General features: G+C 29.6%; 1 protein-coding gene and 1 long non-coding RNA gene across 3 annotated transcripts in view; both read left to right on the top strand.

Annotated features, from left to right (window-relative positions):
- Positions 1-6,860, top strand: part of LOC115887197 (nuclear receptor-binding protein homolog) — a 139,782-nt gene extending 132,922 nt beyond the window's left edge. Inside the window, exons 9-11 of one of the 2 annotated variants that reach the window (XM_030906549.1) lie at positions 932-1,051; positions 1,532-1,681; positions 2,346-6,860. In XM_030906549.1, the coding sequence (XP_030762409.1) occupies positions 932-1,051; positions 1,532-1,681; positions 2,346-2,405 (330 nt within the window). In that variant the 3' untranslated portion in view covers positions 2,406-6,860. The remainder of the gene's footprint in view (positions 1-931; positions 1,052-1,531; positions 1,682-2,345) is intronic. The other variant, XM_030906550.1, reaches the window with a different exon arrangement.
- A 1,091-nt stretch (positions 6,861-7,951) lies between these two features.
- LOC115887207 lies at positions 7,952-11,582 on the top strand. Its single transcript, XR_004051032.1, has 4 exons — positions 7,952-8,083; positions 8,548-8,670; positions 8,787-11,057; positions 11,325-11,582. It is a non-coding gene; the product is annotated as an uncharacterized LOC115887207 (long non-coding RNA).
- Positions 11,583-15,885: the final 4,303 nt, after the last annotated feature.

A 15,885-nucleotide genomic window follows, 5' to 3' on the forward strand; every position in this document is an offset into this window, starting at 1 on the left:
TTTTTACCTTGAATAATTTTTTTAGCAGACGTGAGAGGGGTGGGGATTTTTCAGATATCATTTATAATAGTGTATTTAAGACCTGTACCAATTTTCAGCTCTGCGAATTATTGTTAATTGAAATGTCTATTTTGACTGGGGTGTAATTCAAATAATCCCTTTCTAATTTGTTTATTGTCTATGTGGTTCCAGTTATCCCTGCCAATTTCCTAATATCATGGCCGCATCTTGGTTTGGTCTTCTTCTATGTGTCTTTATTTCTTATGGTTACCATGCTGTAGTTTTTGTGGTCCCTCTATTGTCCATGCTTCTTTCCAGGTGTCCTGCCACTTGAGCGATTTGATGCTGTGGATGACATGCATTACCTGGGTCTTTTGTCGTATCCACTCTATTCTCTTATGATCTTTCTTGGTTATTCCCAGCATATTTCATTCCATTGAGCGTTGTGCGACCTGTAGTTTCCCTATAATGTCGGTTTTAAGTCTCCAGGATTCGCGTGACTGTGGCCTCCCCCACATTGTAATATAATTTTTCCTAAATATATTTTTTACTAATTCGGTGGAAATTATTTTTTAAGACACTGTACATATAGAAATAATATGCGTACATACTTCTATATTCGTTTTATATTTTTAGACATAGCAACAAAGATTTATTTAAGTTAAAATTTTGCGAATTCTCCATGCACAGGTGTTTTGCTGTAGGTAAAATTTTCGAAAAATAATTTATATTTTGGCATACATTTCAAATAGATATACGGAAAAAGGTAGCTTTATATTTAGACTATTATTGACTGACATAACTAGATAAATAGCCAACCATTTTCTGTCTTATTAACTTAGTGGATTTTTGAATATTTGAATTTTTATTAAATTTACCTATATTAAACGTAAATTTTTATTTTATTTATGGTAGTTTTTTCTTGTTTCAGTTGACAATTGTTTTGCGTATGGATGACAAGATGAATAGGCATTTAACTAGTTGTATTTCTCCAAAAGATAACCCTAAAATACTTGCACAAGAATTAGTACATTACGGTTTTGTAAATGAGGTAAGTACAAGAAATTTTGTTATTTAAATCTAAAAAAACCTTAGGGGCTGTTTAACTTTAATTTAATATGATTTTCTCACATTTTTACACTATTTTGAGAGATTTAGTGAGATTCGGCTTTAACTCCTTCTTAAAAAACATAATAATTTTAACCTATTACAACTTAAAAACACTATCAATTTAACTTGGTATGCCGCTAGGAATGAGTAGTTCAAATGAACCCTCCTAAAAATACTTCAAAACAAGATTTTCTGGTTTTATAATGAAATAAAACGAAAAGAGACCATCCTCCGTATTCGCCAGATTTAATTCCATAGACAGTTTTTCAAAAAATAACTTCCAGGTTGTATTTACAGCTAAAATTAACTTTTTTTTGAGAAAATTACAACTTGACATCCCCTTAGTGAAATAAACTGTTTGTTTGCCTTTATTGGGAACGTTGTTTCGTTGTACTAATGTGGGGATTTTTTTTTATTCTAGGAGGATCGTGAAAAGATTGCTACACTGATAGAAGAAACGTTACTGAATACCTCATCGGATCAGAACAGTTCAACGACGAATCAGGACAATGATAGCAAAAACGTAGCGAATTCGATAACAACCGTTCCAAACACCACACAACCGGCAATGGTAAGCATCAAATGTAATTTTTTAAATAAAACATTCCATTTCCAGAAAATTTTAAAAATGGGATTAAAAATATCCCACTTCTGATTGCTTGGAAATGGGATTGTCTCATATAAGTAATACTCCTACAAGGCTAGTAAAGACTTTAAATTTGATTTTTATCTTATTAAATTTATTTATTTTTATTATTTTTTTATTTTTTTTTATCATTGTACTCAGGAGATCGAGTTCTTTCAAAACTTCAAATAAAAAATGCAGGTCCGTATTTAAAAAAATTAAGTTGGCCTCTGTATCTCACAAATTATCAGCTAATTTGAAAATCTAAAAACACTATCAGATAGCCCTAATAAAGTAGCCATGAGAATTTGCAATTAGTTTTTTGATTTTCTAAAAAGTAACTCCGGGAAAAAATAAAATTGATTTTCATAAAAAACACAGCAATTCTTGAAATTTTTAAAACTTTTTTGATGGCATCATGGTGAACATCCTAAAGCGCAACTTTGCCTCAATTTAACCATCTTCATATCTCTTATGGTTTCCGAGATACCAATGCTCGTACCTCGAATTTGTAGCACCCTGTATACCAGCCCTCTAGTACTATGACTTATAACGGATTTTCTATAATTTTACAGCACACTGTTTAAATTAGCGAAATTATTTGTTTCAGGTGACGTCGCTGGCGAACTCAGTGGCGTCCGCCAAGGTGCCGATGCACACCACCAGTTAGTAACAGAGTGACGACGCGACCTCCTCCCAGGAGGCGCCTCCGTGCCGCCAATGGAGCAGTCGCGTCCTTGCCACTTCTACTACTACTACTTCAACTACCCGTCGCCCTGATAACGGCAACAGCGCATTCGCGCCAGTCTCGATGGACCAGTAACCCGTCTCCGCGCGAGACGAACAAATAAACAGAGAAGAGAGTCGGCCGTCTTACACAGGGTCTTGTGATATTAAGAGATAGAAGAAATCGCGTTCTGTATAAATGATATATACATATAATAGATATATTGGGGGTGATATATAACAAATAGTATACATATATAGACTTTTTCGAAAGAGTGAGAGCAAGATAGAGAGAGAGAGAGAGAGAGAGGTACACTGACCAGTATGAAAAACAAACACCTTAAAATTTTCATCTAATTAAAAGTTCAATATATTTTGTTATAGTGGACCGATTTTGATGATTTTTTAAGCATTTTGAAGCTAGATTATTTGACTTTTCAGCCTCTTTTTTATATTAAAAATTAAAGTCCCCATCTGTCTATTATACGAGGGAAAACAAAACGTTGTTATTTTGGCGAAAGTTTGAAACGCCTTGTAGAGTGTTTTAACAATTTGAAGAATTTAAAAATTTCTTTTTCATCAAGGAGCATCATTTCTCAAGAGTTTGTTTTTTGATTCATCTCGATAGCTTTATTTTTATTGGAGATATTCGGTCTTGAAGAAGACAGTACCAATTTACAGCAATTTTAGCATTAAAAACATGTCTTTGCTTTTGGTCTTCATTAACACACCTAAGAAATATAGTGTTTTTCTAACCCCACTATCATTGAAAAGTCATTATATTATTGTTTGTTGGCTGCAGTTACTCTGGCAGAGATGGTTTTAAGTCCAGAAGTTGATCTCTATCAATGCAACAATAGTTGATACAAGTTCTAGACTTCAAACCTTAATCTCTACTAATGTAACCTTCAACAAACAATAAAAAAATGACTTCAATGATAGTGACAGTAAAAAAACACAAAAAAACACTATTTTATATGAGTGTTAATGAGGGCCAAAAGAAAAGTCATGCTTTTAGTGCTAAAATTGTTATTAATTGTTACAATCTTATTCAAACGCAAATATCTCCAACAAAAATAGAGCTATTGAGATGAATCAAAAAACAAACTATTGAGAAAAGATGCACCTTCATGATAAAGTGCTTTTTAAAATCCTTACTATGTTAAATCATTCCACAGGGTGTTTCAAACTTTCGCCAAAAAAAACAACATTTTATTTTTCCTCGTATTATAGACAGATGGAAACTTTAATTTTTATTTCAGAAAGAGGCTAAAAAAGTCAAATGATTTAGCTACAAATTGGTTAAAAATTCATCAAAATCGGCCCACTAAAACGAAAAATATTGAACTTTAAAGTAGATGAAAATTTTAAGGTGTCTGTTTTTTGTGCGGAGGTCAGTGTTGCTAAGGAGAGAAAGATACTACTACGTTTTTTAATTCGAGGTTAGTTTTATTACGAATGAAGACTGCGAAAAAAATATGCCGGACATTGCGCTAGTCATGCTGACCATAATAATATTGTTGTTGATCTGTGATTGGAGTTAAAAACGATGCGCGCGGCTCTGGCGCACGACTGAGATGTCAAAAAAGTAAACTAACCTCAAAAATCGGTGATTTTTGAGGTTAAGTTTGATGGGGATCGTGTCAACGCGACGTACTGTATGCTAGAGAGTCACCGCATCGAGGCGAAGTCGAGAATTTGATAGGAATATGATTGATTTAATATTTTGGAGGAGATTTTACTTGAATTTTGTTAAGAAAATATGGTTTAAAATTGTAGTTTTTTATAAAAATCATTTTTCGTCAGTATTATTGATTTGTACAAACAGCAGTACACTATTATTTATCCAACTTAACAACAGTCAAAAAAAGCCAGACTCCTGAAAAAAACGTGTTTTCTGATGTATCGATCATAATAATTTGTTATTTATCTATATAACATTTTGTGAATAAATTATTTTTACAATTTCATATGCCAAACGTAGTAAAAATTTAAGAAACAGCACAATATAGCATATTTTTGCACGTCCTAAGAAACATTTTGGGTGCCACTGGAAAAAAAATAGCTCCAGCGGCCATATTTTGACATATCTGTAAAAAAAGTTTGATTGCCACTGGTTTAATTAGTTCAAATTAACCATATTTGTTCCTTATATACCATTAAATCTAGCAAAACTCGAAATTTAACGCCATTTCTACGTTTACCGTGACGTCTTTTTTTATTCTTCAAATTAGTTCAAATGTACTAAACTTTTAAACGTGTGTTTTAAAGGTCCAGAGTGCATTTCGAAGTCCAGTTTCAATAAAATACAGGGCGTGTGAAACTAACTCAGAGCGTTCAAAATATGTTTCCTAGGATAGTATAAATGGGCAAAATATTTAAAAAAAACTTACATCACTACGTTACGTTTGCATTTTTCCTATCATATTCTCGATCTTCTTCGTACTAGAAAAGAAATTTTTCAAAAAAATTAATATAAAATACATTGAAGTGCCATTTTTTTTCGGTTAGTTTCTCAAACGTTGTTTACACACACATTAATTTTTTAATTTTAAGTTTTAAGGTTATATTATTTATAAGGAAAATTTATACTGAATAATAACACATTTCTTTTTGATATAGTTTCAAGTAATTTATTTAAAAAAGACATACACACACTACGGTAACCTTAGCCAGTCTTCCTTAACATTTGTTTAATTTTTTTCCTGTATACTGGGTGTCAAAAAAATATTGCACAAACCGTTTTTTTTTTCGATGATTTTTATCGAATAAATTTGAAATTTGTCGTTTGCAATCAATATGGCGGAGTTTTTAGGTTACCTATAGCGATGACGTCAAACCACAGACTGAAATACCTTACGATTTAAAAAAAACGGCGTCAGAGTAGGCTCGGAAATGAAGATTTCTGTCGTTTTATAAGTATAAATGTAGAAAATGTAATCGATTGTCATTTCCAAGCCAACTTGACGGCGTTTTTTTTTCAAAAAGGAATTTTGAACTGTTTCGTCCAAATTTCAAAATTATTCGACAAAAAAAAACGATCAAATGGCGTTGACATCCGGTATATATCTAATTTTAATGATTAATACTCAATGTTTCTCAATTTTTTCTTTACCGTCCTTTATTTTTTTGTTGTTCGCTTAGAGACTGATTAAAAGGAAATTTTAGGGAGAAAAACGTGAGTTCGTAGAATTCGGACCAATCAAATCGACGTCTGTGTAGATTGAGCTTAAAACACTAAACGCCTTACGTGTAGTCTCGGCTTTAGCAATTTTTTATAAGTAAATTTATTTTTTGTTAAAAGATTAAAAAAAAATATATTAGAGTAGTTTTAAACAAAATCTTTTAACAAGGAATGTCAAGTTATTGTTCAGAAGAAAACTGTTTTTTTTTGTGTTTTTATTTTTTAGTGTTTTAAGACTGAGAATTATGTTTATTTTTTTTTAATTTGGTTTTTTAGAATAAAAAACAAACAGTAAAAAGAAAGAAATGTGTAAGTTTATAAAGGGTGGTTCCAAAAAATTAATTTTTTGAAATAAAAAAAAATTAGCATTTATTTTTTCCAATTTTAAATTATTCGAGTAATAATTTTGAAAAAAAAATATTTTTTGGAGCTTCTTTTTTAGATCAATGCAATCGAACTGTAAAGAGTTCTCAAGATATTATATTTTTGTCTATATTGTGAATTTAAGTCAAATCAAAAGTAATAATTTAATATAATACGATTATTTTTTTTTTCGTTCTGTAGTTATGTTAATTATTTAGTTTTATATTTTTAATTTAAAATTATACGCTTCGAGATATAGGATACTGTACTAGGTATAAATGTGTATGTGTATAGGAACTATTACTTTTTGATTTGATGAAATTAAATATGAAGACATCTATTATTTCTATGCCGCTTTTATATAAAATTTTTAGGCAAAATAAAATTAATATTGTAAATAATTTAATAATTAAAAAAAGGAACTATTCATTAGCTGTACGAAAATGTAGATATTAAATTTTTTATTGAAAAGAGAGACAGACAAAAAAATCAAGAAATAAATTGTAGAAAAAAATAAAAAAAACTATTATTTATTTGTAAAGAAAAATCGTCAGCATTTCTTTTTTATTTTCTTTTTATTATTCAAAGTGATGATAAGATTCAGAATTGAGAGTTACTTGAAGTAAGAATCATCCAAGTACTGCCAAAATTTATTTTTAAACAAGCTAAAAAGAGAACGAAGAAAGAAAATAAAAAATAAAACTATTTGAATTTTTTTCAGAGGTATATGATCGCGGTTTATTTATAAGACAGTGTTTTTAGTGTGTTAAGTGCACAAAACGAGTATAATTGTCGTGTTAAGTTGGATGAAAACACTAATTATAAATAAATAAAAAGCTATACCAAAAGTAATTTTTGTATTATTAGTCCAGTCCTGCGTATAATATTCTGCAGATAAAAACATGTAAAACAGTTCGTATACACTCATGTCTTAAAATGCTTCTTTTTCGTAATACAGGGTGTAGAAGTTTCATTTTTATTTAGATTTAGATTTTTTCCAAATAATTTCTGAAATAACGTTAATATTTTGATGGAAATTGGTGTCTCGGGTGTTTTTTGACATGAGAAATTTGATTTTGAACTACACAGATTCCTACTTGTAGGTGGTGCTACCTAAGTGTGTGTCTGTTGGGGGTGTTCTTTAAGTGTTTTGGAGTGTAATAACTTTTCGTGGGTACCTGTACTAAAAAAAATTACTGAGTAAAAAACAGGTAAAAAATATACATTTCCACCGTTTTTTACCTAAAAAGTTCTCTTGGTATTGGAAAAAATCGAAATAAAAATGAAACTTCTGTGTCTCTATTTCACCCTGGGTCTCGGAAAGAACTCTCACTCTGTATTATAATATTATATAATAATAAATTATTTACTTAAGATCTATTTATTATTTTTGTATTTGTTTATTTTTATTGTTGTCTTTGTCTAATAATTATCCATAAATTATAGATTAGACTCTCTCATTTTGAATATTTTGTCCTGGACACTGGCCACATGACCTACATAAGTTGAAGCCATTTAAAAATAAAGAAGAAACAGATCTATGACAGATCAGTGGTTGTCCATGATTTAGGACCGTAAATATAAAAAGAAGAAGAACAGTACTTTCATTCTATGGTTACCGTTCTCTTTAGCCCAAAAAAACGAAAAAGAAGAGCGCCTGTAGCGCCACTGTGGAAAAAGTGGAAAATTTTTGAACTAAATTATTTCCAAGGTTGCCAAAATGTTAGCGAAGTCCTGAAACTAATCCGAATCAATATTTTTGGAAGTATAAAACGAATTGGACCGTTACAAAATTATGATAAATCTAAAAAACATATTATAAAAACATTGTTTCAGTAGAATAAATAATATTTTTCTTTTAGACAGAGCATTATTTATGCAACAAAAAATGATAATTTTGTTTCAGATGTATTCAATCTGACAACGTTGACAAGGTAACGTGCAATATTTTCCGTTCGCAGCGTGTTGTTATGTGGCTGTTACAATTTTTCTAGTTTTTTGATAGAAAAAGTGATTTTTCTGTACACTATTTGAGTGTATTCTGTTCCTTAAGGCCTGTTTAGTCTCCTGAAAATGTAAGTACCCATGATTTTGTGTGTTTTCTATGGTTTTTTTCACTTTCAAATATTTCAATTACATCATCGATAAAACCTGATGCATTTTTCCTGTTTTCATAATTTTCTTTTTCTAAATTGAGTATATGGAAATATATATACCCTCCTTGATAACCCTATTGTACATTAAAAATATAGTTACTTCGAAAATATTTAGAGATATTTGGTATTTTTTGGACTATTTTTTTGCGTCGATTCGAGATGTTTTTTTATTCCTAAAAGTAACTTTTTTGGTGTTTATTCGTACAGGCAAACAAGTATTTTCTACGTTGTTTAGAATAAGTAGGTAATCCTAAAGGAGCATTCTCAATAATTATATAATACTTTCAGATAAAGTAAAATACTAGTTTACACACATGTTTAATACTATAATATTACACCATCGTCATATGTTTGTTAACAATTTTGCATGTTTTCTTTTTTAGGAGCGTTATTAGTAATAACATATAAGCACATAAAGACCACTTAATAGAAGAGAGCCCTTATATAATCCTGATATTTGGCTATCATTCCGTTTTACGAGCTGGTCTTCTATTATCTGATTGAAAGTAAGTTTAATTTATATTTTAAAAATAATTTTAATAAATTTATTAAATGCTTATTAACAGACTAACTATAGTTTAATAATTAATAAAATCTAATTTTATTTATTTCTTTTTTACAGATTTTTTACAATAAATCGATGGATGTAAATTGTTCCAGGGCAGTACATTTATCCTTTTGATGAATATTACAAACAGCGCATGAGGATTTATAAGTATATCTAAAATTTTATTTCTTTTGGGTAAATAAATTTATTTTTTTGATTTTTAATGCTCATCGATCAGTGCATATCATCATTTTTAAATTTAATTAAGTAGGAAAAAAATCCAATTGGTCTTTCAATTATATATTTATGGTTCCTTATTATCATAGATAAATTCAAACCATCTATTTTCATGTTGGGCCATATTTTGTCTTTTGGCAACTTCTTTTTTTCTTTGGTATAATACCATCTACTTAGAACTTTACTTCATGTTGTTTTTGGTTTACTTTCATTTCACTATAATAGTTTGATTCCCATATTTTCATGATTGTGGAAATAATATCACCACTTGTCAATGCAATAAAATATTCTATTGACTGTATTTCTATAGGTTTTATTTGTTACGTAAAATATATATTATATATTTTCCTATAATAGCTTAACTCCCATATTTTCTTCATTGTGGGAATAATATCATTTCTATTCTGTAAAACATTCCATTGACTGTATTTTTATAACTATTCTTTTATTTGTATTCTTTTTTTATGGTGTCATTCTTCTAATACATTTTTGCTTGTGAAATTTCTTACCCAGAATTTTAGTTTTGATGGATTCATTTTCATGTAATTTTTACAGACATATGCCATGAATTGGTGAAATTTTAAGGATTCTGTTGGTTTGGTTTGCCTGTGTTTAAATATAACTTAAACTCACAATAACACACTTAATTGTTTCACTAAAAGGACAAATTTTCGATTGATTCCTGGCGCATTCGCCATTTATTAAAAAATCTGACATCAACAGCTGATGTCACTTCTGGCTTTTCTAGCAATTTGCTAATTAATTTTCTTGAGTAATATCGACTCCAGAGCATCATAGCTAGCCTCTCCTATGAGGAGGAGACCCGGGTCACCCCCTAACCTTGATGTTCGGCCATCGATGACCTATGTAGCATGCATAGGTACCCAAGGGAGTCACCACCCTCTGGTTTACGAGCTAGGTGTTCTAACGCTAGAGGCTTCGGCCGGATACGACCTGGCACCCAAGCTACGAGACTTCTTCGTGCACGTATCCCGTGACGTCTCGACAGTAGAGGGGCGGGATATCGGACACATTGAAGATGATGAGGGGGGTCCGCCTGTAGGGGGTCCCGGTGGATGTCCGCTCGATGGGTGATGAGGGTGACCCGAGACGAGGCTGCTTAGCTGGGATGGGAACTGACTGGCGAGGCTTAATCGTCGGCCAAGGGTTAAATCTGATGAAGGGGGGCGAACCTATATGCTTTGGAGGATTTTTTGTTCATGTGCTTGATGTCAAATTTTGACTAGATATTTCTGAGAGGAGGTTAAGCATAACTTTTAGTCATTTTTCAGTTCTTATTGACCACATACCTCTTTATTTTTTAATATCATCTAGAACCTTCTGGCCCATGTTGTTTTTGGCCTACCTCTTACTAGTTTTGTCTGCCATATTTTCCTTATTATTGGAATATTATCATTCATCACTGTCCTATTGATTGTCTTATTATTTATATACTTGTCTATTTTTTGTGTAATCCTTCTAAGAGTTCTAAGACATAATATTTCAACATTTCTATTGCCTGTATATATTTATTTTTAATTTGTTTTTATGTCATTATTTCAGTATGTATATAATTACATATATATTTTTGGTATCATAATATTATATTCTAAATTGTCACTCATCTTCATGCATTTTTTTTTTCAATTCCACATACCTCTGTATTTATCTCTCTCTGTGACGTTCTGTGTCAAGACTTCTCTAAGGCATTTTATTTCTATTGTCTATATAGAGTTGTAAGTTTGGAAACATTTTCATAAATTTTCAATTCATCACACCAGACAGAGTACAACTAAATATAATATTTCTTAAATATAATTTATTTTTCTTCTATGTTTGTTGTATTTCTAAATCTTTTCTTAAAATTTGTTTTATTGTTTATTTTACTGCTATTCTTCTAAGACTCCCAAATTTTTGATCTCATTCCTATTGATGCCTACATATGTAATAAAAAAATAAATAATAACATTGGTATGGGATATTGTACTGCTTTGGAACAAAGACTGCTGTAACTACCCTTTTCAAGATGCAATTATATTAACTAAATTCAACATTCAACAGCGGATTGAGAAGAAATTCATCATTGAAAAGGAAGCTAAATAAATTTAGGTAAAATATACCAAAAGGTGTTTTTTTTTAATGAAATATGTTTGTTAAATACCTAATATTATAGTATTCTGTAAAATGTGTAGATATAAATTATTAATTTCAAATGGAGTATATTGGCGCGCTGTTTACTGTTGTATAGGCAACTAAAAATACATAAAAATTACATTATTTCTATTTTTAGGCAACTATAAATACATTGACATGTATATAGAGTTGCCTATATAGTGTTTGATTTTTTAATTAAGTTTTTTAATACTTTTATTGCAGAATCAAGACTTACAGGGTAGCTAGTAGTCCAGAAGAGTAGCTATAGAAGATTTATTTACTTCCACATAGACGTCAGCATGTCCGCCAACACCTTAGATTTTAATATACTTTTTATATTTTACTATTGTTAATAAAATGTAATGTGTTTATGATATAAAGATATAATATAATCAATGATAGCAAAAACATGCCTTAATCTTTGTTTTAAGGCATTTTTCCTTAACACGGCAGTATATTATACCGTATGATCGAAAAAAAAACGGCGTCAGCGATGGCTGTGAAATGATGATCGCTGTTATTTTATATATAAAATGATTATATGGAGACTGTCATCGATCGTCATTTCCAAGCCAGCTGGACGCCGTTTTTTTTTTCGATCATACTAGTGTAAAGAAATTCATAATATAGCTTTATAAATGTAATAAATACATTTTTTAAGTACTGAAATCTATACTTTATAACTTATTGTGTATAATTAGAATAGAATATAAATAAAAGCATTAGAATTTATTATTAGACCCTATGTATAGCAATTATTTACCCTGCCACTTGAAGGTAACATTTTTAATATATGTATACCCTAACATGAATACCCTATTCGAATATTTTTTAATAAATATTTTAATATATTAAACATGTGTTATGTTATATATATGCTTATAGCAAAATTCCTTTCCTATAACAATTAAAAGAATAAAATAAACTCTTAGAGCTCTTATTGAATATAACAAAAATAAACTAGCAACATAAAATATATCATGATATACTATAAATATAATCGCAATATAATATATCTATGCGCTAAGAAATATGACTCTGAAAAATATCGTCTCATTTCTGTTCAAAATTAAATTTTTGATGACAAAAATGTACAAGATTTGGTTGCCTCGTGCGAAATTTTTCACCACCTCGAAAAAATTTTTAACACTACAGAGAAACGCTGGATTTTGTCGACTCTAACACTTTGACCTCGTTTTCGAAATTAAAACGCTAATAACTCCGTAATTAAAAGAGCTATCGGGGCGCGCTTAGCGCCAATCGATAGAGAATTCAACCCTCTATCTGTACACAAAATTGCAACCCCCTACGGCACCTTTTATTTTTTGGGCCAAAAATTTTCTAAGGTTAACCCCTTTGCTCATTTTTGCTCCAAAAAATAAAGTGTTTCGTAGGGGGTTGTAATTTTGTGTACAGATAGAGGGTTGAATTCCCTATCGATTGCGACATAGCGCGCCCCGATATCTTAATTAGTTTTTGAGTAATTAACGTTTTTGTAAATGAGTCTAACTGTTCGAGCTCGTTGGCCAACGATTTCCGATTTAATTCGGATGACAAAAATATTTTTAAAAATGATCATTTTTGGTGCTAGATGTGACTGTTTTGAGGTAAAAGAAATCAAATCTTTATAGAATATCGTATGGTTCTAGACTATGAAAGAGTGTATATGTCATTAAATTAATACACCAATATTAAAGGTAACTAGATTAAATATTTATTGAATTTATATTTAAATATTTTGATTATTTTTTTTTTGCTTTGGCAGCCAGAAATGCACATTCCTCATATTTATAATTTTACATTAAAACTGATAGCGATCTTCATTCAATGAGGTGAGGACTATAGGTATGGAACATGGAAAATGTTATAAATAAAAATGCTGTTTTGTTGCTTTAATGTCTTATTTATTTGGAAGACATTTCTTTTTAATGAATATAAATTAATTTATTTTTACGAATACAGTGTGGTAAAAGTTACATCATAGAACATATTTTTATTTTTTCTTCTTCCTTATAAGCATCCTATTATATCTAGGGACTGTTTCAATATTGTACAAGCTCTTTCGATTTCGATCACAATAATATTAACAATTAAAAAAAGAAAGAAAACATAATCTATAATTTTCATAACAATGGCAATAATATTTTTTCTTGTCCTTAGTAATAAACAAATCTCTTTCGGTACAAGATAATACGAAGAAATATCTTCAAAATTGTTGTTTTACGTAGCTCTTACATTGATCAAGTTTAAAATTATACAATATATAATCTAGCCTTAACAGAACACATCATTTGCTTCAAATGATAGAAATGTGTACAAGGGTTTGTCCTAAAAAATTAAATTTATACAAAATATAATACAGTACAAAATTGTTATATATAAAAGGGCCGGGGATCATTATACAAATAACAATAAATAATAAAAACATCATTAATAGTTTTCATTATACAGGGTGTAAATAAAAAAATGCATTTTTTAATTTTATTCTCTAAAACAAATAAAAATTTTAAGACATGATTTTAAAAGAACTTTTTTACTTAGTTTTATATGCAGAATATGTTGCCGGATTAAAATTCGGACCACCCCGTATACAGAGTGAACCAAACTCAACAATATTCATCTGAATGCCAATTTACACAAATGCATAATTTCACTATTACAATACGTACACCAAATTTGATATTTTTAATGTACACAATTTTGAAAAAGTTGATAAATAATTTACACCCTGTATAATATAAGGCCAAGATAATTTATTATCTAACAATATCGGATAATATACAATACAGAGGCCTTTAAAGCAACTATAAAAAACAAAGTATCCAAAAGATTTTTGATTTTTGAAATTGGTTAAAATTATGGATATGTTGTTATGTGTATATAGAGTGGACACATTTTAAATGTTGAAAAATGAACCCTCAAGTATAATACTTGAGATTCCATATTTAAACATTCATATTAATCCACCTTGAACAATGTTTATAATTTTCGTTAAAATTTTACATGAAACAATCTGAGAAAAACAAAACTTGACATGAACACATACGAAAAAACCTTTTTTTAATTATTAAAATACGTTTATATCATTTAGCCTTATTCGAGGGGTAAACCGCAGAGGGAAAAGTGTACACCGTAATTCCTTTTACTCAAATAATTCCTCAGAATTCCTCGTAATTCCTTCGGAATTCCTTGGAATTCCTGGTCTTTAAAGCCAAGGTCAATCATTCGAGGTCTTCCTTGGAATTCCTTGGTACGAACTCGGTAACTCTGTCAGTCTGAACCAGCGTTGCCACCTCGGTTTCGCAGTTCCGCTATGAATTTTCAGGTGATTTTTATAAATGTCTAATGTCTTTATAAGTACTAGATCTTACAATAAAAAGTACTATTACGAGATTTACGTTTTTTTTAGTTAAATTTTAGGACCAATAGGGGATCATGAGGTGAAAATACTGGAAATATGTCGGCACTTACTTATTAAAAACGACGTCTAGTTGGTTTAGAAATGATAATCAAAGAACGAATCTTTCACCATTAAAAGAAACACTTAAAATAATTAGAAAATCATAAGATTGAGGGTTTTATCAATTTTTTTTTCAGTAAATATCCATTAAACTTAAATATATTAAACCCTGAAAAGTCCCAAATAGTACTGTATACTGGGCGAAAAAGTACCCTACTAAGACGTTTTCGATTCTGCCTTAAGTGTAGTTTAAAAGGTAGTATTTACTAGCGAAATTGAATTCTACTGTTATAAATATCATAAAAAAATATGTCACAGTAAGCCGAGAAATGGTCTATAAAAAAATTCAGATGTTACATTGGGACGTATATGACATAGATAAATGCCAGGGGATGACATATACACATATAACTTCAAAATATATCTGAATTCAAATTTTAACGTAGAAAAAGGGTTGTACCATAAATAAAAGCTTTTAAAAATAGGATAAAAATTTGAATTTCTGACAGTATATTATGAAATCTAACACGTGATTTGCTGGACCTGTGTACGTCACGAAAATAGCGTGAATATTTAAATTTTTTTCTTTTATAAGTTTCGTATTGAAGACATGTTAGACAAACATATTATTTAATGAACCAAACTTTAGTTTGAAATATGTATCAGGTAAACACGAAATATGATTTAGCACAAACTTATTTTTAGAACTTTAAATCGATTATAAGAACATGTTATCCATGCTCAAACTCAGGTGTATGCAAATAAGCATTATATTAGAAAGTCGCATGACTCAACAACGTAAATCAGCCTATGCGTTTCGCATTAAGAAAATTAATTTTATAACTTTATTTTTACAGTTTTCTGAGGGCTTTTACTTAAAGGAATGAAATAAAAATATTTTTATATTTCCAAGCTATTTTTAACTTTTTTTAGTGTTATTTTAATTTTCTTTTGTTGATAGATATCTAGAAATTTAATTATAGACCATTCAAGGAAAACTTTGACTGAAATATTGATTAAAATGACAGATTGTTTAGAAAAAACTACTTAAAATAGAGATAATCGTTCGGTGATGCTTTCTCCTAACATAAATAAAAAAAGAAATATCTATTTAACATTTATACATGCACTTTTCAATCCATATTCGCGATTCTTTGAATAATCTAAAATATCTCAGATTTTCAAAAAAAAACATTTTTTTTAGGTTGAAGATTAAAATATATATTTATATTAGATTATACTGAAATAATTTTTAAACAAAACTACTTTTTATTTTAAGACAAACAATTTTTCTTCTTTCCACATACCGGAATACCAATTTTT

This window comes from Sitophilus oryzae, unplaced genomic scaffold (genome assembly GCF_002938485.1).
Source record: "Sitophilus oryzae breed Bouriz unplaced genomic scaffold, Soryzae_2.0 scaffold_555_pilon_pilon, whole genome shotgun sequence".
Lineage (NCBI taxonomy): Eukaryota > Metazoa > Arthropoda > Insecta > Coleoptera > Curculionidae > Sitophilus > Sitophilus oryzae.